The sequence below is a fragment of the Hyperolius riggenbachi genome, chromosome 6 (assembly GCF_040937935.1).
Source record: "Hyperolius riggenbachi isolate aHypRig1 chromosome 6, aHypRig1.pri, whole genome shotgun sequence".
In the NCBI taxonomy this organism is placed as follows: Eukaryota; Metazoa; Chordata; class Amphibia; order Anura; family Hyperoliidae; genus Hyperolius; species Hyperolius riggenbachi.
The window spans coordinates 45,042,149-45,065,523 of record NC_090651.1 but is presented as its reverse complement, the minus strand read 5'-3'; the positions used below and the strand labels follow the sequence as shown (position 1 = coordinate 45,065,523).

Sequence of the window (23,375 nt, the reverse complement as noted above, 5' to 3'; positions counted from 1 at the left end):
CAGTAATGATATGTTCAGCTGTAGCACCAGCAATGACTGTCCACTTCCTGTGCCTAGGCAATGAATGTCCACTTCCTGTGCCTAGGCAAGCACCTCTATTTATGGCTACCCTAAATTGGAATAATGAACTCCACCCGCCTACCTCATTAACTTGTGGGAACAGTTGCTCATGCAGTGAAGATACGTTCAGCGGTTGCACCAGCAATAACTGTCCACTTCCTGTGCCTGGGCAATGACTATTATTTATGGACACCTTGAATTGGAATAATGAACTCAACCTGTCTACCTCAGTCCTGTTGGACTAATTTTAACTGTTTATGTAGTTTTGACAAATAAAGTTTATATACTTTTATACTAAAATCTGTCTCGTGGTGTGTTGCTGGCGTGTACCATCCACTGTTTAGTGTTCCTTCCTAATTGGTATTTGCTACCTCGTCATCTTATATGGACATGCTATAATCCCAGTGTGCAGGAGCTCCCTAGTGGTGAATTCTGATACAGGTAATGTTTCCATCATCAGTTCCTTTCAGCCTCTCTTACTGTAATCTCCTTTGTCCTGAGTTTTCAATGATATTAGGTGTTATTTGGGGGTGCAGCTTACTAACGTATTAATGTAAAGCGTCAATATTGCTTTGTTCCAGCTGAACATAAATACGCCATACACAAAACGATGCAGAATGTGGGCTGTAACCTTGTGTTTCCATGTCGCGTGATGGTTACATGGCTATAAAAATAAAATAAACCTTGTTATGCAGGAGTGGCTGTATGCTGGAAGACATGATGTACATTCACAGATGACAGATAATGGCAATGAATGACTAGATGAAATAAGACATGGACACAAATACACATTTAACCACTTCACTACTGACTGAGGGTTTTTTCCCCTTCTTTACTAGAGCAATTTTCATCTTTCAGCACTCCTTGCATTCATTCACCAATGACTTTATTGCTACTTATCACAATGGAAATATCTATATCTTGTTGTTTTTTTCGCCACCAATTAGGCTTTCTTTGGGTGGTACATTTAGCTAAGAATGATTTTATTCTAAATGCAATTTAATGGGAGAAAAAAGAAAAAAAATTGAAAAAAAATCATTATTTCTCAGTTTTCAGCCATTATATTTTTAAAATAATACATGCGACCGGTGATCTGATAAGAAATTGCATCGGGTGTAGACGTCCAAATAGTTTCAGATCAATTTTGCGATAGATTTTGCATTGATAAGTACCCACAATCTATTGCAAAATCTATCGCAATCCGATTGGACCGATTGGAAATGATCTAATAGATCCGATCTGATGGAAAATTGTACCGTGTAGATAAGGCTTTAGGCTGGGGGAGGCAGCCCGAGTTTAACTGGATGCAGCAGCCCTACACCGAGCTATTTAAAGAGTAACTGTCGGGCATGAAATCAAAAATCAATTCCTTATTTCTATCTAGTAAACAAGTAATAAGGATGGTAACCAGGCAATCCAAAAGTTAAATTCACTATTACTTTTCTTGTTGATAAATGATCATTCCCCAGTTTACCTGACTCTTATTTGGTACACGCAAAATTTGGTACACAAAAAGGAAGTTGCAGGGCATGCTGGGTTGTCCTTTTTTGCTTCTCTATTTCCCCTCAGACATAACTAATGCAGCCTGATTGGCTGAAGCCTCTTTCCTTCCTGTTTTCCCCTCCCACACCTCTGTTCCTCTCTGATTGGCCAATATTTCTCATGCTGAGACAATGCACTTTCTATAGTGAAGGGCGGGCAAATCAGGCAGAGGAGAGTAAGGGAGGAAATTAAATCAGAATTGGCTTAAAAATAGCCACACTTAAAATGAGAAATGCTAACAACGATTTTCTCTTTTTTTACTGTAGAAAAACCACTAAAATAAAAATGTGGACAGTGCAGTACATATGTTATGTAAGTAGAGCAAGTATTTATCTACTTGTGTATGTGTGTTTTTTTTCTGAGATAGTATGGCTGACAGCTCCTCTTTAACACAAGATAACTTGGGCGGGGCTTCTAAAAGTTTGAATCAGCACTTATGTGTTGCATAGCAGATTTAAGCTATTAAAAGTAGAACTTTGCTTTGTTAAAGGGAACTGAGGTGAGAGACATATGGAGGCTGCCATATGTATTTCCTTTTAAACAATGCATATTACCGGATTTGTGCTGATCCTCTGCCTCTGTTATGACAAAAATCTGATAAGATTAGCTGCATGCTTGTTTCAGGTGTGTGATTCTGACAATACTGGCCAGAAAGATCACCAGGACTGCCAGGCAACTGGTATTGTTTAAAATGAAATAAATATGGCAGCCTCCATATCTCTCTCATCTTTTAAAGTAACACTGAAGAAGAAAAAAAAAACTTATGATATAATGAATTGTATGTGTAGTACAGATAATGAGTAGAACATTAGTAGCAAAGAAATGAGTCTCATTTTTATTTTCAGTTATATAGCTTTTTTTTATAACATTGCATCATTCTGTTATATTTGCAATTTACAAATCACACTCAGTATTTTAAACTATGAAACAGAGCAGAACTAAGGACCCTTTGAACTCCCCTGCAGTAAAACCTTATCTGAAGCTGCCTCTCACTGTTTCTTTGATGTATAAGTGCTTCAGAAAACAGTGCTGGACCAAGTTGGGTTGGAGACCTCAGAGAAGCTCTTTTGCATAGATAACAACTGAGGTTTCTTAATTCTTCCTGTACTGGAAACAATATGAGACTCTTTGTTTGCTACTAATGTACATTTTTTTTTAGCTGTACTACCCATACAATTCATTATATCATAAGTTCATTTTCACTTCAGATCCCCTTTAAGTAAATAATGTTATTTTGCGTTATGTAATAAGAAGGGACACCAGGCCTTACTTAGCTGCCTCTCTCAAGTCCGTGACATTCCTCATTTGTCCGATTCCGTCTTTGAACTGCGTCTTGTTTGCAACGGTGAGAATTCCATTCCTGGTGGAGAAGTCCGGGAAGCATCTCTGCAGGACTGTTAGAGGCAGAGGAAAGGGTTAGTGTCAGAAATCTCAGCCATGGACCATCGCTGGCACCACTGGGGAGAATTATCACCCATGGGCCAGACTGAATCACGCCCCCACCCAGTCTAAGGGCAGCATCCCACAAGTAAGTGGGCTACAGAGTAGTAGTTACTAATCTGTATTATTACTTTGCCATGGTAAGTTGCAGCTGGCTACAGTAGATGTCTGTGAAGCTACAAATTGCTAGTGTGGCGCTATCACTGGCAGTGGTGCATTTCCCGCACAGGTAGCGGCGCCACTCACAATGGTTCAGTGAGTGGGCTCCAGTGATTGGTCAGAGTAGTGGTGGAAGCACTCTATGACAGGTAATAGGGCATGTGACCACGTCAGCTGCGATCCCACCGCCACAACCTTCGCACCCAAAATAGAAATGGTTGAGCTGAGGAGAGGCAAGTAGAATTAGCCCTCGGTGTGGAAGAGGCTCACACACAACAATTATTTACTAGACAGCGGTCAGCCATATCTTGCAAATTGGCTGCACTTGCAAGTGGGGAGACGGAGGAGTGGGTCCACAAAGACCCCCTGCAATGGCAGGGGTCGCAGGGGGTATTGCTATGCCCTTGACCAGAAGGTAAAGCACTGCTTAAAGCGGAGGACTCAGCTACAGATCTCTGGAAATTGCTCTAAGGCTGTCCTTCCAAAATAGCAGTCAGCAGTTGTGCAACACGTATCTGGGGCTGATCTGATGCTGCCCTTCCACTGGATGACCTGGATGACTTAGCAGCCACAAACAACCGGAAGTCACAAATAGCTTTAAATGTTTCAAATGCTTATAGGAGCAACACTCTTTACCTTACACTATGGCAATATGGTAAAACAAAGAACTTACACGGTCTACTTGGAATGATCATGGAGGGGCAGTCTTCATCCCGTAGAACTTCTGCAATAGACTGAGATAGCCACAGATCAGGTAAAGCTTCTACATCTAATTTTTATTCTCTCACCTCTAGATGGCATCTTTCTCTACTAAGGACTCCACACATCATGCATGCCACATAAAGGGCCTGATTTACAGAGGTTCCCCTGGTCTGGGGAATGCTTGAGAACATTGGAGAGCCTAAGTGACCCTAAAGACCTAGCTTAACAAAAGTCAGTTCTTAAAGTGGATCCGAGATGAACTTTTACTCATTGTATAATTGTGTTCCTTTCCTATTGTTTATAAGGCATTCCTCAAGCCAAATACTTTTTTGTTTTTGTTTTAATACTCTTATACCATATAAACTAAACAAGCCTCACCCACAGTTTTTCAGAGAGCCTTGGCAGTAGCAATGGCTCATGGGAGCTCAGTCTGGGCAGGAGGAGGTATTACTAGCCAGAGATTTCAGAGGCAGAGGGGAGGAGGGAGGAGGAGGGGGGATTGTTTTTTTTTTGCTCAAGATGCAGATAAGCCTGCCTCTGTGTAATGTTTACAAACAACATGGCTGCTGTCATTGTATCACAGGAAGAAATAATCATATTCTATTAAAGCTGTTTGCAGCTAGATTTGCTGTGTAAACTATCTAAACTTTAGATAAGATATATAGACAAGTTACTTGTTATAGTTAGTTTTTCATCTCGGATCCGCTTTAAGTGACAAGCGTTGCAAATCAAACCAGTTGCATCAGATTACCATAAGGGTTTGGTGCCCATGCTTGTAGGCTCTTGGCCATCCCAAATCCCCTTTGTGGCTCTCTATAGTTCCCTATATCCCAGTGCTTCTAAGTACATTATACTACACATGTATGTGTGTGATTATCTCATTACATAACTGTATGGTAAACATTAGGACTGCCCAGCTTTGGTAAACACTACAACCCTGTTCTCTGCTCCAATGTAGAGGGGCAGGAAGTGATGTCACCAGGGTAGTAGAGGAGTGTCGTGAGTGACCATTTGGGGAAAGTGGGCAGGCTTTGAAAAGAATGTACAGAGCAGCCACTTCCTTGGTTCTCAAAGGCATAATACAAGATTATGGGGCCTAGAAAAAAAGGGGGATTTATCAGGTAAGTATGGAATTGTAAACTTTAACCCATTTCAGCACATTTACCTCAGCAGGTATTTAAACTCTCATTGTAAAAAAATATCACTTCAGTAAATGAGTATTTTATAATTGCATTATCATGCATGCCCCAGCAGTGAGACAGTGGGCCCGTATTCACAAAAGTCCAGCAAAGTGTGCAGGGAGCGCACAAGAAGCGTGCGTTGTGCAATTGCATTGCTAGGGTTACGCGCATTACTAATATTTTTTATATATATATATATATATATATATATATATATATATATATATATATATATATATATATATATATATATATATATATATATATATATATATATATATATATATATTATATATATATATATATATTATATATATATATATACATATACTAGTCACCTTAGCCCTTTATAAAAACGAGCTAGGTCTGTCATTACTTTGCCGCGCACATGCGCGCGCACAACGCCCGGCGCGCACCCCAGTGACACCCACCGAGCGCGCACACACACACACCTTCTGGTCCCGTCCTCTGCCTCTCGGCACCGTCGGCAGTGTCTCTGCGTCTTGTCCCTGCACATGCGCAGTGCTAAAAAGCACTAACACAGGGACAAAAACGGACGCAGAGACACTTGCCAATTATATATAGAGATTATTATTATTGATTTACAGTATAAAGCTCTTTTAGGCCTGGAACCCACTAGAGCCCTTTTTGGAGCGTTTAGGGAGCGCTTTAAATCATTAGCGATTTCCCTAGGCGCTCTGCCAATGTAAATAAATGGAACAAATTCCACAGTAGCAATTGTGATTAGCAAAATCTCAATCGCAGGACATGCAGAATTTTGGAAGCGTTTGCGTTTCAATGTAAAAAGCGCTGGCAAAACGCTCATGAATCACTACACACAGCAATTTCAGTGCGATTTTAAACTACTGCATACTGTATTATAATTATAATAAATTGAAAGAACCAATCAGAATTACAATCGATAATTGCAAATTGCTATCACAATCGCTGGCAAAAAGCTTACACTTTTTAAAATCGTTCCCAAAATCGATGGAAAACTCTCAAGAAAAAGCTTACAAAACGCTAAACTCTAGCGATTGCACTAGCGATTTGCAGTGGGTTCCAGGCCTCACACTGCAAACTGTAAAATGCTATCACAAATGCAATGCGATTTTGCTGTGATTTTCACTGGATGCTAGGAACACAAGAAGAAAACACAGAAAAAGGCAAAATGGCAACACAAATGCAACGTATTAGTATAAAACTGTTCCAGGGCTGTTTTACAGTGCAAATCTCAAAACACAAAACGCAATTGCAAACACAATGCAGTGTTACAATGCAATTTTGCGGTGACTACATTTTGCAATTTTTAGCAGCGGCTAGGGACACAAGGAGAAAAGAAGATTACAGCATACAGGACATTTGGCATCACGCAAAATCGGATCGCAAACAGATCGCACCAGTATAAAACATGACGTGCGATTGCTGTGTCTTTTTGTTTCTCTTGTGTTTTGCATTTTCGACAAAAAACAAGTCGGTTGCCAAACCAAATGCAATTAACTTTATCTCCTGAGTTTCCTTCTTGGTGAAATTTGCACACTTTGTAAATAAAGTGCCTTGTAAACCACCAGCAAGAAAATACTTAGAATCCTTTCAAGATACTTTTTCATTTAATTTCAGTTACTTTTTCAATAGCAAAGTGCTGAAAAGTTATTTTAAAAGGAATTGAGAAATGCTCTCCTAGGAGAAAAAGTGAATTGCATATAGGCCCTGGGCTCTCATCTATAACATTTTTCCTACGGGATTTCTCCCAGGAGATTCAGGTGTGATCGAGTATCCCTCTCCACTCACCTTTCTGGGGTTGTTGAAGCCCGGCTTACAGAACAGCTTGTAGTACTCCCAATAGCTGCTATTGTACCAGTTGGCCTGCATGTCCAGGTAGGTAGCAAATCGGTCGGGGCACTTGGAGACGCACAGCTGTAGGCAGGAAACCAGAGTCAGCAGACAATATAACACACGGCACATGGCTCTCCACACAACGTAGACAACAATCACAGGGTTCCAAACAGTAATAATCTTAATTTCTGGACCACCCATGTCACCTACAGCACTTACCTTATATACTCGCATATAAGACTAATTTTTCAGCTTAAAAAATGTGCTGAGAAACGTTACCCCCCTTATATACGAGTCAGTGGAGCAGAACAAATGGTGGAGCAGGTTTTGTTACTGGCAGAGAAGCATAAGGATCATGCACTAGTAATCCTGCTCTTACTAGTTGGCTCCCTGCTGTGTCAGTGCCTCTCATCCCCTGCAACATGGTGTGCAGTGTGCTGCTCAAGACTACCTGTGTCCCCTAGCTTGCGGAGCGTGCAAGCAACGTGTCAGCGGGGCAATGATTGTGGCTTCTTCCTGTGTGGCAATTGCTGTGTCTCATAACTATGACGACATCCAGTGGCATCTTGAGACACAGCTGTATCATCCTTGGGGCACATCTGGCTGTGTGGAGGGAGGCTGATTTGTACTGGGGGCACATCTGGTTACTGGGGAGGAGGCTTATACGCGAGTCAATCACTTTTTCCTGGCTTCTGATGGAAAGGTGGGTACCTCGGCTTATAATGTAACAAGAATAGAGGTAGGCACTCCACTGGCGATGATAAACACAAGAATGAAGGGGGTAGCCCCGAAACATGTCGTGTTTGCAACTTCTTTAATAAACTCAAGTTTATCATCGCCAGTGGACTGCCGATCTCTATTCTTGTTACATGGTAAACAGTTTGTGGAGTGATCGTGCGCCGGCGGGCCAGGTGTGTGAAGCCTGGGTGGGTGAGTACCCCGGGCACCTTGACTGTATACCTCGGCTTATACACGGGTTGGCTTATATGCGAGTATATACAGTACTTTTTTCCATTGTGTGGTTCCATGGGTGATCGGGGTGTGTTGCTGCAGGGATCTGTATGGATCTGAAGGGTCTGTCCCTCCTCGTACAACCTGGCATCAGGGGAGGGGGTGTGGCCAGTACAGCTCTTGTGCTTTAGCTCCACCCCTCTGCATGCACGCCAGCTTAACTTTGTAATCATATAGCGATATAGAGCAGTGTGGTGCTGGAGGGGATCAAAGTGTGGGGATTAGTCTGACACCTAGGGTAATAGGTAATATTGGAGTAGCTCTGGCAATAGCGCCCCTAGTGGTTAGCCCAAATGTGCCCATGGAATATTTAAATTAGGTGGCACAGCGGTGGAGAAAAGGGGCTGGCAGTGATCAAAGGGTGGGACTTAACGAGGCTGACACTCTGCTGGATTTTATCTGGCAACAATGCCACCTGGCAGCAGCCATGACATTGGATGCAGAAAAAGGCCAATGTCAGTTACTGTCAGGGAAATAGTAGTGAGTTATCTCCTCCCACACTGTTACCAGCTGCTGGCTCCCTCTGCTGGTAGTGTAGAGAGATTAAAGCTGCAGCCTCAATTCCCTTCTCCACTTAGACAGTGCATTACTAAAGGTAATACTTATAATTTACAGTATTTAACATGATTGCTTTCAGACTTTGCCTGGCTCAGTTTAGTTAAGCCACAAATATGCAGTTTTAATACTTCTATCACTATGGGGCATATTCATTAACCAGGGCTGTGAAGTCGGAGTGGAAGAGTCAGAGCAATTTTGGGTACCTGGAGTCGGCGGTTTCAGTAGACTGAGGAGTCGGATGATATTTGTACCAACTCCGCAGCCTGGTAAGAATTAGACTAAGGAGTCGGAGTCGAGGAGTTGGAGCAATTTTGGGTACCTGGAATTGAATCAGAGTCAGTGGTTTCATAAACTGTGGAGTCGGAGCCAGATGATTTTTGTACCGACTCCACAGGCCTGTCACTAACCTACAGTAAAAATCCCGTCTGCCCGCACAGCACATGGCAGTTTTACTGGTACTTCCACTACTGACGTAGGGCATATTGCACAAGTAGCGCAAGCTGCATTACTTTGGTAACGTGTGTGTTGCTAGTGTAAAGCACATTACACAAGTAGTGTAACCTGCGTTATACTAGCAATGCAAGTTGCGCTACTTGCGAACAGACGTGCTAAGGCAGTGGTAAATTTGCTGTGCGCTACATGCGCAGGGTAGGTGTACATAAGTGAATGTGCTCCTATGAAACTGAACTAGCATAGTTACATAGTTATTTGGGTTGAAAAAAGACATACGTCCATCGAGTTCAACCAGAAAAATAGCAGGGAAGGTGGATGAGAAAACAAGGGACTACGAATGTTGAATTTAGGCCAGAACACTATCTGCATGGAGTTTATATGTGGGCTAGCACCATTCAGCAGTGAACCTGCGGACAGGGTCAGGGGGAGGTCACTCCCTTTCATGTGACTCTGAGACTTCCTCCTTTTGGCTTTGGAAGGAGGAAGTATGGAGTTATGTGAAATGTGCCATAAAGCACAAGTAAGTGACGCTGTCCGCAGGTTCAGTGCTGAATGGTGTAGAAGTGCAGTGTTTGGATGAATTCAGAGCTATGTTCCCAATTTGAACACCACTACTGGTCACAAGGTCCACATACCTGGGTGGTCGGGCACTGCAAGTTGATAAGAACCACAGGACTTGCACATCTCAGAATATTAAAGTACATTAGGAGAGTCTTGTTCCTGAAACAAACGAGAGAAACACAATAAAATTCAAAACCAGTTTACATGGCATACACAATGGCTATCATTCATAAAGCATTTCCGCATGTGGCAATGCTGAAAACAGCTCACTTTACCGACCTCTTAGCAAAGTCTCTATTCATAAAGGCTTTTTCCGCATGCGAAGCTGACATTTCCGAGCAGAGCGATAAATCACCGCCTTGTGCGGTGATTATCATAAAAAATGTAACAAACTGTCAATTCATAAAGATTACCGCAAGCGGTATGAGGACGGGGAATACCGCTCCCTCTGATGTGGCGATAACAATGTTAAGTGAATGGAGACACGTTGACCCCTCCTGGCCGCAATAGCAGCATAGGGGGCGATATACAGGCTGGGAACGCGAACAATCACTCGCGTTCCCATGCCTGTCGGCCGGTGACGGCCAAACCGGAAGTGCTCGCCGGCGGGTCTTGGGACATCGGAGCGGAGCTGCGAGGGCACCGATCGGCTGCTGGGGGCTGAGGGAAGCCCCAGGTGAGTAAATCTCATTTTTTCCATTTGACTTAAGGATCACTTTAATTCTCTTTAACCTCTTGACGACCAGCTAACGCCGATTGTCGAAAACTGGTCGTCTGCAGGTTTCCATGGAAACGGCCTTTCCATGTCCGTTCACGGAGGGTGTCTCCGTGAACAGCAGGAGACCTGCCGATCGCGGCTCGCCGGCAAAATGTAAACAGACAGGGAAGAAATCCCCGCTGTTTACATCATATGGCGCTGCTCTGATTGGTCGGAGATCGCCGGCCTATGATAGGCTGAAGCCTATCCTTCAATGCGCAGGACGGATATCCGTCCTGCGCAGCTCACAGGGGGAGGGAGAGGGACGGAGCACAGAGAACGCTGCGGAGGGGGGCTTTGAAGAGCCCCCCCGCAAAGCGCAGCAAGCCGGCGGCGATCAGACCCCCCCAGCAGGACATCCCCCTAGTGGGGAAAAAAGGGGGTAAGTCTGATCGCCCTGGCATAATCCTGATCTGTGCTGCGGGCTGGAGAGTCCACGCAGCACAGATCAGCCATAAATCCCCTGGTCGTCAAGTGGTTAAAAGGAACCCAAGGTGAGAGGGATATGGCGACTGATATGTTTATTTCCTTTTAAATAATGCACATTGCCTGGCTGCCCTGCTGATCTTCTTCCTCTAATACTTAAAAGTCATTGGGAACTGTACAAAAATAATAGCCAGATACTTACCTAAGGAGAGGCACGGCGCTGGGTCTTGTAGAGCATTCCTGCTCCACTCATGGATCCCTCGTTGCAGCGGCAGCTCGCCTGGTTGAATCCCCGCAGAGGGGACTTTGGAAGCGTTCGGGAGCCAAGTGCTTCCGAAGACAGGCAGATCTGTACTGTGCCTGAGTGAGCGCGCGAGAGAGGATGCTCACACAGGCACAGTATGGAGCCGCCCATCTTTGGCAGCACTCGGGCTCCTGAGACTTCTGAAGCCTCCTTCGGCGGCAGATAGAGCAGTATTTGACCCAGTTGGTTGAATACTGCTATTGGGAGCCAGCACTGGAACGCGGGGACTGTGAGAGGAGCCGGAAGGCTCTATAGGACCGAGAGGTTTCCCTCTTAGGTGAATATTGCTTTGTTTTTTTAGTTCCCAATGACTTAAAGCCATAGACCCTGAACAAGCATGCATATAAGATGTCTGTTTGACAAATCTGATAAATTTAGCTGCATGCTTGTTTCAGGTGTGTGATCCAGACACTACTGGCCAGAAAGATCAGCAGGGCTGCCAGGCAACTGGTCTTGTTTAGGTTTAGCTTCCATAGGTCTCACACCTTGCTTTCAATTAGCTAATGTCAGATAATCACTTGTAAACTGCCTAGTCAGGAATAAAGATGGTCAGCTAATCATTTTGGCTTCCATGCAGATCTATGCAAATATTAAGTAGCTCGGAATAGGGAAAATCAAATGCACTTCTTGACAATTTTGATTGGCCCTGTCTAAATCTGCATGCTCCTCCCACCCCTGCTGTAACAGATGTATCATAAGGAATAAAAGCACAGAAGCTTTAACCCTTTGGTGCCCGGCTCTACTCATGCCCGGCCCGCCCATGATGCCAAGTGAGGCGACTTCCTCAGGCGGCAGAAGTCTGGGGGCAGCACCAGGCAGAAACAGGAAATAGTGCTTGGCCAACCTATACTGTGGGCAATTGTACCTGGATAACCTATACTGGGGGCAACTGTACCTGGATAACCTATACTGGGGCAACTGTACCTAGCTACCAATACTGGGGGCACCTATACCTGGCTACCTACCTATACTGAGGGTGTTTTTTGGGGGCCTCACCGCAGCAATAACGTGCGATGCAAACTGTCAGGTGCTGTGCAATCATTCCAAATAGGGGGGGGGGGGGGTAAAGGGTGTGCATCCTCGCAAGTTTGCCTCAGGCAGCAAAAAGTCTAGAACTGGCCCTGGCTCTACTTCACTTACATAGGATTTTGGAAATAGCCACTGCCATGAGCACATTGGGGCTTCTGCCAACCTTATGGATTTGTACCAGTCCTACATTGAGTGCCAGCCACCCCTTCCTCTCCCTCTTGGTCCATATCACTTAAATCCAACTGATTGTAGGCTTATGGATATATTATAAATGACGTTTCACCTATTTATGTAATGTATTTAGCAGACTTTTGAACTGCCGATTATTAAGCCTACAGCTTATAATTGTACACAGCTGCTGGTTGACAGGTTGGTAGTTTAGGATTTTGATTGGACCCCCGTATATTACTGTTTCCTGATCAATGTAAATTTGCATTCAGGACACATTTTTTTGCTCACCCTATCTTACTATAAAACTATCTAAAAGCAGATTCTCAACAGAGACGAGAGAGCTCTACAGACAGATGTCCCCATAAATGCACCCAGATTTCATAGAGAGCCAATTAGTGTCAGATATTTGCAGCACGAGTGTTTAGCTGTGACCACCATCTGGTCAATTAGTCAGATCATTTTTGGAACTGCCCATCTACCCTTAGTTGGAAACAAAGAGGACTTACTCGTTTGGCGTGCCTTTTTGCCCGCAAAACTGCCCATAGCTGTCCGTGGGGTACACAATCTTCCTGGGGTCCCCATGGATCCATGCTGAAAGACAAAATATATATACATACTGTATATGAAACCATATATGACACATCTTTTTCATGGGACTACGGATATACCATGAATAAGCTAAATCAGCATTAACTGCATAGCCACCTTCAGGGCAGTCAGAGCCGGATTAAGGCTAAATGGGGCCCTAAGCAAAGTAACTGATTTGGGCCCCCCCATCATGTCGTAATAGAATCAGAAGATGCAGCTGCACAGCAACATGCCGCACATACCGGGGCAGCCGAGCTACTGGTTGCTATGGACAACAGCACGCTTTCCTCTGTGGGTGCACAATGCAAGGAATAGCAGCGGCAAAATGCAGAGTGAGAGATAAATGGCTGGGACATTTGCACTCAGGGGCTGGGGCATCCCTGTGAAGAGAGCACCAGATATCACAGCAGCAGCACTTTCCCCCTGCATCTCCAGCCTGGCAATAGCAGAAAGCTCTGGACACCGCCAAACCGGAAGCCGTTCCCCAGACAGAATTACATAACCACCCCCACCACCGAACAACCGATTTCCTCCCAAACTAGACAGCCACCATGCAGCCTCCATCCCAGTGAATACGATAGTCCAGCAGAGAAGGCAGCCGCAGCGGTGGAGAATGACAGCACCAGATGACTCACATTCACCTATTGCGATCCAAGCAATAGAGGTCCCGTCATCCGGAGCCCATCTGTCTTCTCTAGAGTGCTGCCGCTCTGTTACTACTACTATTACTACTTCCTACTTCCTGTCTGATCTGAGAATCAGGAAGTTCAGAGCGAGCGGCTGCACTGTAGAAGAGACAGATGGGTTTCAGATGACGGGATCTCTATTGCTTGGATCATGGATAGGTGAGTGAGCGTTTGCCATCTGCTGCTATCATTCTTGCTGCAGCTGTGGTTCTCTGTGGGAAGGGAGGGTGGAGTGGGCAGCGGCAGAGCGCACAGTAGCAGGAGGGAGACCTAGGAGGAGAGCCTGGGTCTGAAGACAATCAGCAGCGCACGGCATCATTTGACAAGACAAGACAAATAACATTTATATCGCTCTTTTCTCCTGGCGGACTCAAAGCGCCAGAGCTGCAGCCACTAGGATGCGCCCTATAGGCAGTAGCAGTGTTAGAGAGACTTGCCTAAGGTCTCCTACTGAATAGGTGCTGGCTTACTGAACCGGCAGAGCCAAGATTTGAACCCTGGTCTCCTGTGTCAGAGGCAGAGCCCTTAAAGGGACTCTGAGCAGTGCCTGTGGCTATGCCTTTAAGCATACCCACAACTAATGAATTACATCCTCACACCTACCAGCATGACGTTTGTAATTATATCCCCCTGGGTTCCTTATATTTCATTGCATTGTGCTGAATCGAGCTGCCGACTTTGGAGAAAAGTCGTCCTGTGTAATACAATATAACTATGGAAAGATGCATATCATTTTGAAGCTCTCTTTCTCCTCTTTCCAATGATAGATAAACTGCCACCCTACGCCTTTTAGTTTTCGCTATTTTCGCAATCGAAATTGCTGTGGCCACGATTTCGATCGCGAAAATAGCGAAAACTAAAAGGCATAGGGTGGCAATTTATATATCATTGGAAAGAGGAGAAAGAGAGCTTTAAAATGATATGCATCTTTCCATAGTTACTGCACTGCTCAGAGTCCCGTTAACCATTATACCATCCAGCCACCGCTGACAGGATGGCGAAGGCTGGTTTATGTGCTGATGGGGCCCCTTTGCCTCTGAATGGGGGCCCCAAGCGACTGCTTTTGTTGTCTGGTTTGTTTGCCCTGAGGGCAGTACAGTAGGTATTGCTGTATGGGACCCCAAGACAGTCTGTGGCTCAAACAGTGGCAGTTCCACATTGGCCCAGCTGTCAGTCACCCCTGCAGCATGGTTTCTTTCAGCCACATGAGCTGTGTGGGGAAATGATGCCAGCAGCTGTATGTCCACTCTCTTCCTGTCTCGTGACTGGAAGACACCTAGCAATGCATTGTGGCTCTGCCCCGTCATGCTATGGCTCCGCCTATGCATGTGGCTTTGTCTAAAATGGCAGGTGGAGGAGGCATGCTACACCAAGAGGCCCCACACCTGCTGCCACTACAATACACCTATCACTACCTACCTGCTACTACAAGCTACCTATCAGATTGTGATTTGTCATGTGGAGGCATGGGAGTAAGGGGGGGGGGGGGCAGAAGGTTTGCCCAGTATGGGGCCTAGAAAATTCTGAGGGCAGCCCTGACTAACTGACTCCCTGATCAACAATACAAGTATGATTCAATATTTACTGCTGCGCTCTCCATGCATATCTGAAATAAAACACAGGACTCCACATAGGGTAATATTGTTCAGTAAGGTCTTATTCGAACACCCAGGAGTCTGGTGTCTGTGATCCACAGTGCCACTCTCCAGTGCAAAACCACAGCCCCCAATGCCTAAATGCTCAACAGAAACAGACCACCTCAGCTCTCAGGTGGGTCTTAAAGAAAACCTGAACTGAAAATTTAAAGTCAAAATAACCATACACAAGTCATACTTACCTCCAGTGTAGTCTACTCATCAATCTCTTTCTCCTCTCCTGCATCCTGTTTGTCCACTGTGATCAAGGGAATTCTCCGTCCTCCATTTTGAAAATGGCCATAACAGCTTTCTGGTCAGCACACTGTTAAACTGTAACATCGTCCACTTGAGCCATAGGGAAACATGGACATTACCGGGAACATCAGTTGTCCACTCAGCTATAACTGACAGCAACTGATATAACTGACAGCAACTGATATATTCCAGTTCTGACAAAACGTTGTCAGAACTGGAAGGGATAATTGTCAGAAGAAAATGGTTAGCTTCTGAGATGAACTGATGGCAAGGTAACTATTTAATGCTCATTTAAAGTTACCTCATGTGTTTATTTTAAATAATTTTATTCAGTACAGGTTCCCTTTAAGTTTTCTATTAGCTCTCCTTGCTTGTATCGAACAGTCCTGTAGGAGAAAAAATAGACTCCACATAGAGTAGTATTACTTCTGCTCAATATTCAATTAAAGGGACACTGAGGAGTGCCTGAATTGAAGACTGCACTTACCTGGGGCTTCCTCCAGCCCACCGCAGGCCGCAAGGTCCCCCGGCGTCTTCCTGCCTCCTTTCCGTGCACCTCTGCCATCCCCCATTACCGGCGACACCCGGGCCTGCGCAGACCTGTCATGCCGGCCGGCGTGATGACGCGTAGTGGCCGGCGTGATGATGAGCGGCGTAAGGATGCAGGTAGAGACGGACCGGGTGTCGCCGGTAACGGGGGCCGGCGGAGGTGCACGGAAAGGAGGCAGGAGGACGCCGGGGGACCTCGTGGCCTGCGGTGGGCTGGAGGAAGCCCCAGGTAAGTGCAGTCTTAAATTCAGGCACTCCTCAGTGTCCCTTTAAACACCCGTGTCTTCCGTGTGTCTGTGTTGTCACTGTGTGCCACCAAGCTCCCGCACAATCCACACTAAATGCTCACCAGATGTAGCCCACCTAGATCTATTGGTGGATTCTGCGCTTCTGGTTAGCTACCAATCAGGCTAGTAGACAGCTTTAAAACTTCTTAGCCTCTCCGAGCCTTTTATTCCAACAGCGAATCTCAATAAAGCAAAAAAAAAAAAAAATTATCCTGGAGAGATTCTGTCAGTTGCCATGTACGTATGTACACTGTAGTGTTGCATCAGCGTCTCTCTGTAGTTTTCACTTCTCCTCAATCATGATTGAGGAGAAGTGAAAACTAAAGAGAGAAGCTGATGTAGCATTACAGTGTACATACGTACATGGCAAACCACAAAGATTCAAAATTCCTGGAACTCAAGGTATTAATAGCTAAGTGACACCCCACCATGTGGGGGAGCATGAGTCTGAAAAGTTACAATACAACAGAGACAATGGAAAAACACTGTATAGACACTAACATATCAACTTAAAGGGAACCTGAACTGAGGAAAATTATTTAAAATAAGCACATGATGTAACTACCTCCTGCTACTTCCATCTCAAAAACATCTCCAGAATCCGTCCCTTCCTTTCACAAGAAGCAACTAAAATGCTTGTGCATGCCCTAATCATCTCCCGTCTTGACTACTGCAACACCCTACTCTGTGGTCTACCAAAAAGCAGACTGGCACCCCTCCAATCCCTACTAAACTCTGCGGCCCGTCTCATCCACCTCTCTTCTAGATCCTCTGAGGCAGCCCCTCTCTGCCAATCCCTCCATTGGTTACCAGTTGCCCAAAGGATCCAGTTTAAACTTCTCACACTTGCATACAAAGCTCTACACAAGCTGTCGCCTCCATACATTTCCTCTTTAATCTCCAGATACCTCCCCGCTCGGACCCTCCGTTCCTCACAGGAGACCCTTTTGTCCTCCAGCCTAGTCACCTCCTCTCACTCTCGCATCCAAGACTTCTCACGGGCGGTCCCTCTCCTTTGGAATTCTCTCCCTCAGCCGGTTCGTCATGCCACGAGTCTGGAAACCTTCAAACGTACTCTGAAAACACACCTGTTCAGACAAGCCTATAATTTGCTACAGGCAGCACTGAAGGCACACTGGCTCACCCACTAATCCTGGTGTTTCCTTCCCCTTTGTTTCCTCCCCACTACCCTCTAGATTGTAAGCTCGCAAGGGCAGGGACCTCCTCCTAGTGTTTCTCATACTGCTGTAATTTTAACATATGTATATGTACCAACTACATATCAACTATGTATGTATCTGTATTTATTCTATTCAATGTCATGACTGTACAGTGTCTTGTATTTCTTATGTATATTTGTTCCCCATTATTTGTTTGTACTATGTACAGCGCTACGGAAGATGTTGGCGCTATATAAATAAAAAATAATAATAATAATAATAATAGCTGCAAATTAATATTACATACTTACCTCACCGTCAGTTCCTCTCAGAAGCTCACCATTTTCCTCTTACAGTGATCCCTTCCAGTTCTGACAAGATTTTGTCAGAACTGAAATATACCAGTTGTTGTCAGTTATGTATCAGCAGCTGTCAGTTACAACTGAACATGCAAGGTAATGTCCATGTTTCTCTATGTGTCAAGTGGGCAATATAACAGCTTAAAGAGAAACTCCGACCAAGAATTGAACTTTATCCCAATCAGTAGCTGATAACCCCTTTTACATGAGAAATCTATTCCTTTTCCCAAACAGACCACCAGGGGGCGCTGTATGGCTGATATTGTGGTGAAACCCCTCCCACATAGAAATTTTGAGTACGTACTCTTGGCAATTTCCTGTCTGTGAACCCTGTTGCATTGTGGGAATAGCTGTTTACAGCTGTTTCCAACTGCCAAAACAGCAAGCAGCAGCTACATCACTTGCCAGCAGTAAAAATGTCACCATGTGATAAATGTCAGAATATAAATCAGGGATTTAAAAGATTTTACAATGGGCAAACAATCGGCAAACACTGAACACTAACTCATTTATACAGAATTATTGTAAAAATGAAGCACTTTTTTTTATTACATTATTTTCACTGGAGTTCCTCTTTAACAGTGTGCTGACCAGGAAGCCGTTATGGGGTAATGGCTATTTTCAAAATGGAGGACAGAGAATTCCATCGATCACAGTGGACAAACAGGACGCAGGAGAGGAGAAAGAGATTGATAAGCAGATTACACGGGAGGTAAGTATGACCTGTGTATGTTAATTTTGACTTTTTATTTTCAGTTCAGGTTCCCTTTAAAACCATAAAAATCACTCTTTCAAGTTGAAAAATTGCACAGCCGGCTGGGCTCACACTAGTCAGCACACTTCATACACGCCAGTCACACCTGGGATCCCAATATCGTACTACTGTAATCCCTGACATTAAATGCCACTGCAAGAGTTATGCTTTAACTAAAGACAGGTACTATTCGCAGCTAGTACTGCACTGCCATAGCAGGAAACATCCGGGCAAGTTCACAGGTGCAATTAGATGAATTCCACAATTTATCCAGCATTAGCACAGAATGTGCCCAGAGCATTATATCACAAAGGATGCTGCCTCACTGAGGCTCTCACCACTCAGTAGTTCCATCCATGGCTGTCGGTCCTCCTGCTGCTGTGGACAGATATTGCTGTATTCCAAGTTCACTTGCCATGCAGCTACTTGCTTCCATAATAGAAAGGAGCAACACTGGAGTCCCTCTGGTGTAAGTATTGGCCAGTGTAAATGTGTGCACACGTGCCCCAGTAGTAAGTGATTACTATCCACGCCACCCTTCTTGTAAGTTGCCTTCTATGCGGTCAGCCGGCGCAAGGCTCCATTGTAGGCTTCTGCAAGGCTTGTGGACCGTGGGTGCAGAGAGTGAGTACGCCTTCACCACGCGTATCGGCCGCTTTCGGCCTTAATCATGTGATCAATAGGCGGGGATTTTTGAGTCCATTTTTTATAGCGTATGGTGCGCCGATAAAGTCGCATCCATTTTACATAGCATATGGTGCGACGATAACGTTGCATCTCTCTAGCTCCATCTTGTGGATAGGACACTAACCACCTTACTTAGGCCAAGGTTCATACATCCACATAATTGTGTCTATATGGTCGCATCACTTCATCCATCATCTAATGTACATGGCTACTGTGTCCTTGATTGGTTTTGGTGCTCCGTATCAATTGCTACGTATATAGTGCTTCGGGGACCCCAATGTAAAACTTGCACCAGTCTCCACAGCTTCATAGCTACGCCACTGGACTTCACAGAGCTATTCCTACCATACATTGCTTTATGGTATAATTATACAAGACAAGACACAGAACATTTATATCGTGCTTTTCTCCTGGCGGACTCAAAGCGCCAGAGCTGCAGCCACTAGGGCGCGCTCTATAGGCAGTAGCAGTGTTAGGGAGACTTGCCCAAGGTCTCCTACTGAATAGGTGCTGGCTTACTGAACAGGTGGAGCCAAGATTCGAACCCTGGTCTCCTGTGTCAGAGGCAGAGCCCTTAACCAGCACACTATCCAGCCATTCTCCGCTAGTTCCATGAGGTGAGGGGAATTGGGGCGCGAGGGGTTGTTTTATAATTTGATACCTAACTGGGCACTGCTGATCAGCATAACAAAGGGCAGGCCTGAATAACATTGATATAGCAAGTGGTATTGCTGCTCACAAAGAAGACTTGCTACAGGTTTCTGCTGGAAGTGATAACACATAGTTTCTGCTGCTTGGCCAACAGGTGGATTTCCTCAGCTTTTCCACCTACCAGTCTGACAGCGCTTCAAAGTGGAAGGAGCCAGGCCAACAGATTAAAGAGAAACTCCGACCAAAAATTGAACTTTATCCCAATCAGTAGCTGGTACCCCCTTTTACATGAGAAATCTATTCCTTTTCAAACACAGACCATTAGGGGCGCTGTATGACTGATATTGTGGTATCCCACAAGTAACCCCTCCCACAAGAAAAGTTCAAACTTTTGTGGGAAATAGCTGTTTACAGCTGTTTCCAACTGCCAAAAACTATGCAGCAGCTACATCACCTGCCAACAGTAAAATGTTCACTGGAGTTCCTCTTTAAGAACTCAAGTGCATAGAAATAAGCTACAATAGGGCACCTTTTTGTGTTCTACAAGATATTTTATAGAATACGTCTGCAAATTAACTTATTCCACCCTAATACATTAAGAAGGTTCCTAGGTACTTTTTAGTACATTCCTCTTACTTCAGGCAACAGTCTAGCCAATGGACACTGTTATTTATATTATTAACCTCCCTGGCGGTGATCCTAAGCTACGCTCAGGCTAGCTGCTGGGAGGTCTATGCAGAGCAATGCGCGCAGCGAGCGTTTTTACTCACCTCCCGGGGAATCCAGAGGCCCAGGCCCGTTTCTAGGGGCCGTGCAGCCGTGCGGCAGCCCTGAGCGCAGACAGCGAAAGGGCGGGGCTGCGAACTCTCCCTCCCTCTCCCCAGGGGACTGCAGAGTAATTAGCTCAGGGAAGCACTGTATACAGCTACACTGACTGGCCAGGGGGGAAAGGGGGCAATCTCCCCACAGGCCGCCTTTCATTCAGTGATTTAGGGCAGGTCTGGTGTCTGGTGTATTTGGGTTTGTTGTAAGGCAATGTGAAACTTGAGGCTAGCCGCTAGCTGATAAAAGTGCAATCAGAGGACAGGCAAGCTGGCAAATATACACAACATGATGCAGAGCTTGCCTGGAGGGTCCGTGGGCAAACATCTGTCTGGTCTCTCCCCAATGTTATTATGACTGCGTGTGTGGATAAGGTGTTATACAAGTTGAAACGTTTTTGACAGTCCCTAGACTCCAGGAGGGCTACTTTCTGACTTGTGTGAGAGACGGGCAGGAGTCCTATTACAAGCAAGTAGCCTCTGTGTGATGTGCAATACAGATAAGTTCTCTGCTCCATCTCAGGCTATTCTCAATTTCTCTCCACTCCTCTCTCTGGGCTAGTGCACGCCAAAATCGCAATAGCAATCGCTAGCAATTTGTGAGTGTGATTTTGTGAAGCGATTTTCAGAGCTATTTTTTAATGAATTGCTCCAAAAAAATGCTACACACTGTATGTAGCATTTTTAGGAGCAATTCATAAAAAAAAAAATCGCTCTGAAAATCGCTTCACAAAATTACACTCACAAATTGCTAGCGATTGCTATTGCGATTTTGGCGTGCACTAGCCCAGAGAGAGGGGGAGTGGAGAGTGGCTGTATGAAGATCCCTGGCATTTTTTCCTATTTTCCCCCCAAAAAAATTTTATGTTTAGAGTGTGGGAATTTTTTAAAAAAAAAAATTATGCGGGGTCCCCCCTCCTGAAACTTTTTAACCCCTTGTCCCCCATGAAGGCTGGGGTAGCCAGAATGTGGAGCTCCGACCGATTGGGGCTTCACACCCTGACTATACCAGCTGCAAAAAAGGTCCCTTAATGCCGATTTTTGTTCCGGGGTATCTGTTGGGGGGCCCCTCAGGTTTATTTTGCCCTGGGGCCCCATTGTTGCTTAAACCGACCCTGACTAAGTGACAAGCAAGGAAAGAGCCCATTGTGTGTCTACTTACCCAACCTGTCTGAAGCCACTTTCTGAAGTGCCACCCTCTCTTCCCCTTCCCCTCTCCACAGCTATATCCCAACAGTAGATCTGTACAGGGCTCTTTCCCTGCAATGTCTTAAGGGTGACACTGATTGACAGTGTGTACAAGGCTTTAGCACTAAGGGCGGTTTCACACTGATAGCCTGCGTTTGCAGTGCGATTGGATGATTGCATTGCACCTCAACGCCAAAAACAGCCTTCGGGGATTTCAGCGCTAATACGCGGTAATCCCCCTTCTGGCTGCAGGTGCCAAGCAGGATGTGAAGTTCACTAGCGCTCGCTTTCTGTGGCCGAAATAAGAATTGTGCGGAAAGTGCATTAGCAAAATATACTTCCTTGCATGCGTGCCGCAATGCGAACACTTAAAAAAAAAAAACTTTTACGTGGCTTCCGGTCCGCCTCACGGCGCCACACGCCAACACACTGTTGCTCTAGCGTCGGCCGTGTTGAGAAAACGTCACTTCCTGCGCATCGCACCGCACAGGTATAAAAGGCCCCATAGACTTTCATTGGCATTACCCTGAGGCAAAACAGAGTAATGCAACGTGCCAGTGTGAAAAGAGCCTAAGGTCATGAAGTGTCAAAAACAGACATACCAGCAGAGATTGCCCATGGATGTGATTATCTCCCAATCAGCCCCTACTACAATGATTAAAGGGACTCAGAGCTGAAGAGCAGAAAAAGTTTCATACATACTTTGGGCTTCCTCCAGCCCCTTCCACTCAGATCGCACCCACGCCGCCGTCCTCCGCTGTCTGCTGGTTCGGGAACCGGGTCCCGTCACCTCTGTCAGGCGGAGCCAGTCTGATGTAAGAGAAGTGTGTTCTTTGCATATCTCTCCAGCAGCCACTGGAGAGATACATAGAGGGTGCACTTCTCCGGTGTAGACTGGCTCCGACTGATGGAGGTGACGGGACCCGGTTCCCGAAGCTGCAGACAGCGGTGGACGACGGCGTGGGAGCGATCAGAGCGGAAGGGGCTGGAGGAAGTCCAAGGTATGTATGAAACTTTTTATGTTCTTCACCTCTGGTACACTTTAAATCTAGGGCTCAGGGCCCTTTCACACTGACGCGGTGTGCACTGCTACGGAAGCCTAATTACACCCTATGGGGAAGTTCATACTTCCCACGTTGCGGTACGCTGCACCGGAAATGTCCAATCTAACACTAGCACAGAACTACAGCGATCTGAGCCAGCCCGGGAGTCATGTTACTCTGTGGTAACGCAGAGTTTTTAAAAATGTCGGTGTTGCGACATCGCAGCGTGCATGCGCGGAAGCGTATTTTTGCAATACGCTTCTACACTCCTGAAACAGGAAGTCACTGCAAGCGTGCGTCATTTCCTGCTTGGCTGGTGGCTAGACAGGAAACAATGTATAATAACGCAGTGTTCCCTGTTTTTGGTGGTGGTGGGCCGCACCGCAATGCTACCGCTAGTTTGCAGTGTAAAAGCAGCCTCAATATACATCTTTGTACCCGGCCGTCACAACAAATCACTTGGCTGCAGGCAGTCATAGCTATGAGCTCTGCTGGCATCCATTGTTCGGGGGGCAGACAA

The 23,375-nt window shown here is 45.5% G+C and overlaps 1 protein-coding gene across 4 annotated transcripts in view; it reads right to left on the bottom strand.

Annotated features, from left to right (window-relative positions):
• The window catches only part of SLC44A5 (solute carrier family 44 member 5), a 247,105-nt gene that overhangs the window by 66,462 nt on the left and 157,268 nt on the right, over window positions 1-23,375 (bottom strand). For 3 of the 4 annotated variants that reach the window (XM_068239204.1, XM_068239205.1, XM_068239203.1), the window contains exons 4-8: window positions 12,697-12,781; window positions 9,578-9,662; window positions 6,876-7,001; window positions 3,875-3,935; window positions 2,873-2,996 (exon numbers count right to left, since the gene is read on the bottom strand). In XM_068239204.1, coding sequence (XP_068095305.1) covers window positions 2,873-2,996; window positions 3,875-3,935; window positions 6,876-7,001; window positions 9,578-9,662; window positions 12,697-12,781 — 481 coding nt within the window. Of the gene's footprint in view, window positions 1-2,872; window positions 2,997-3,874; window positions 3,936-6,875; window positions 7,002-9,577; window positions 9,663-12,696; window positions 12,782-18,803; window positions 18,954-23,375 lie in introns of those variants that run through there. The other variant, XM_068239206.1, reaches the window with a different exon arrangement.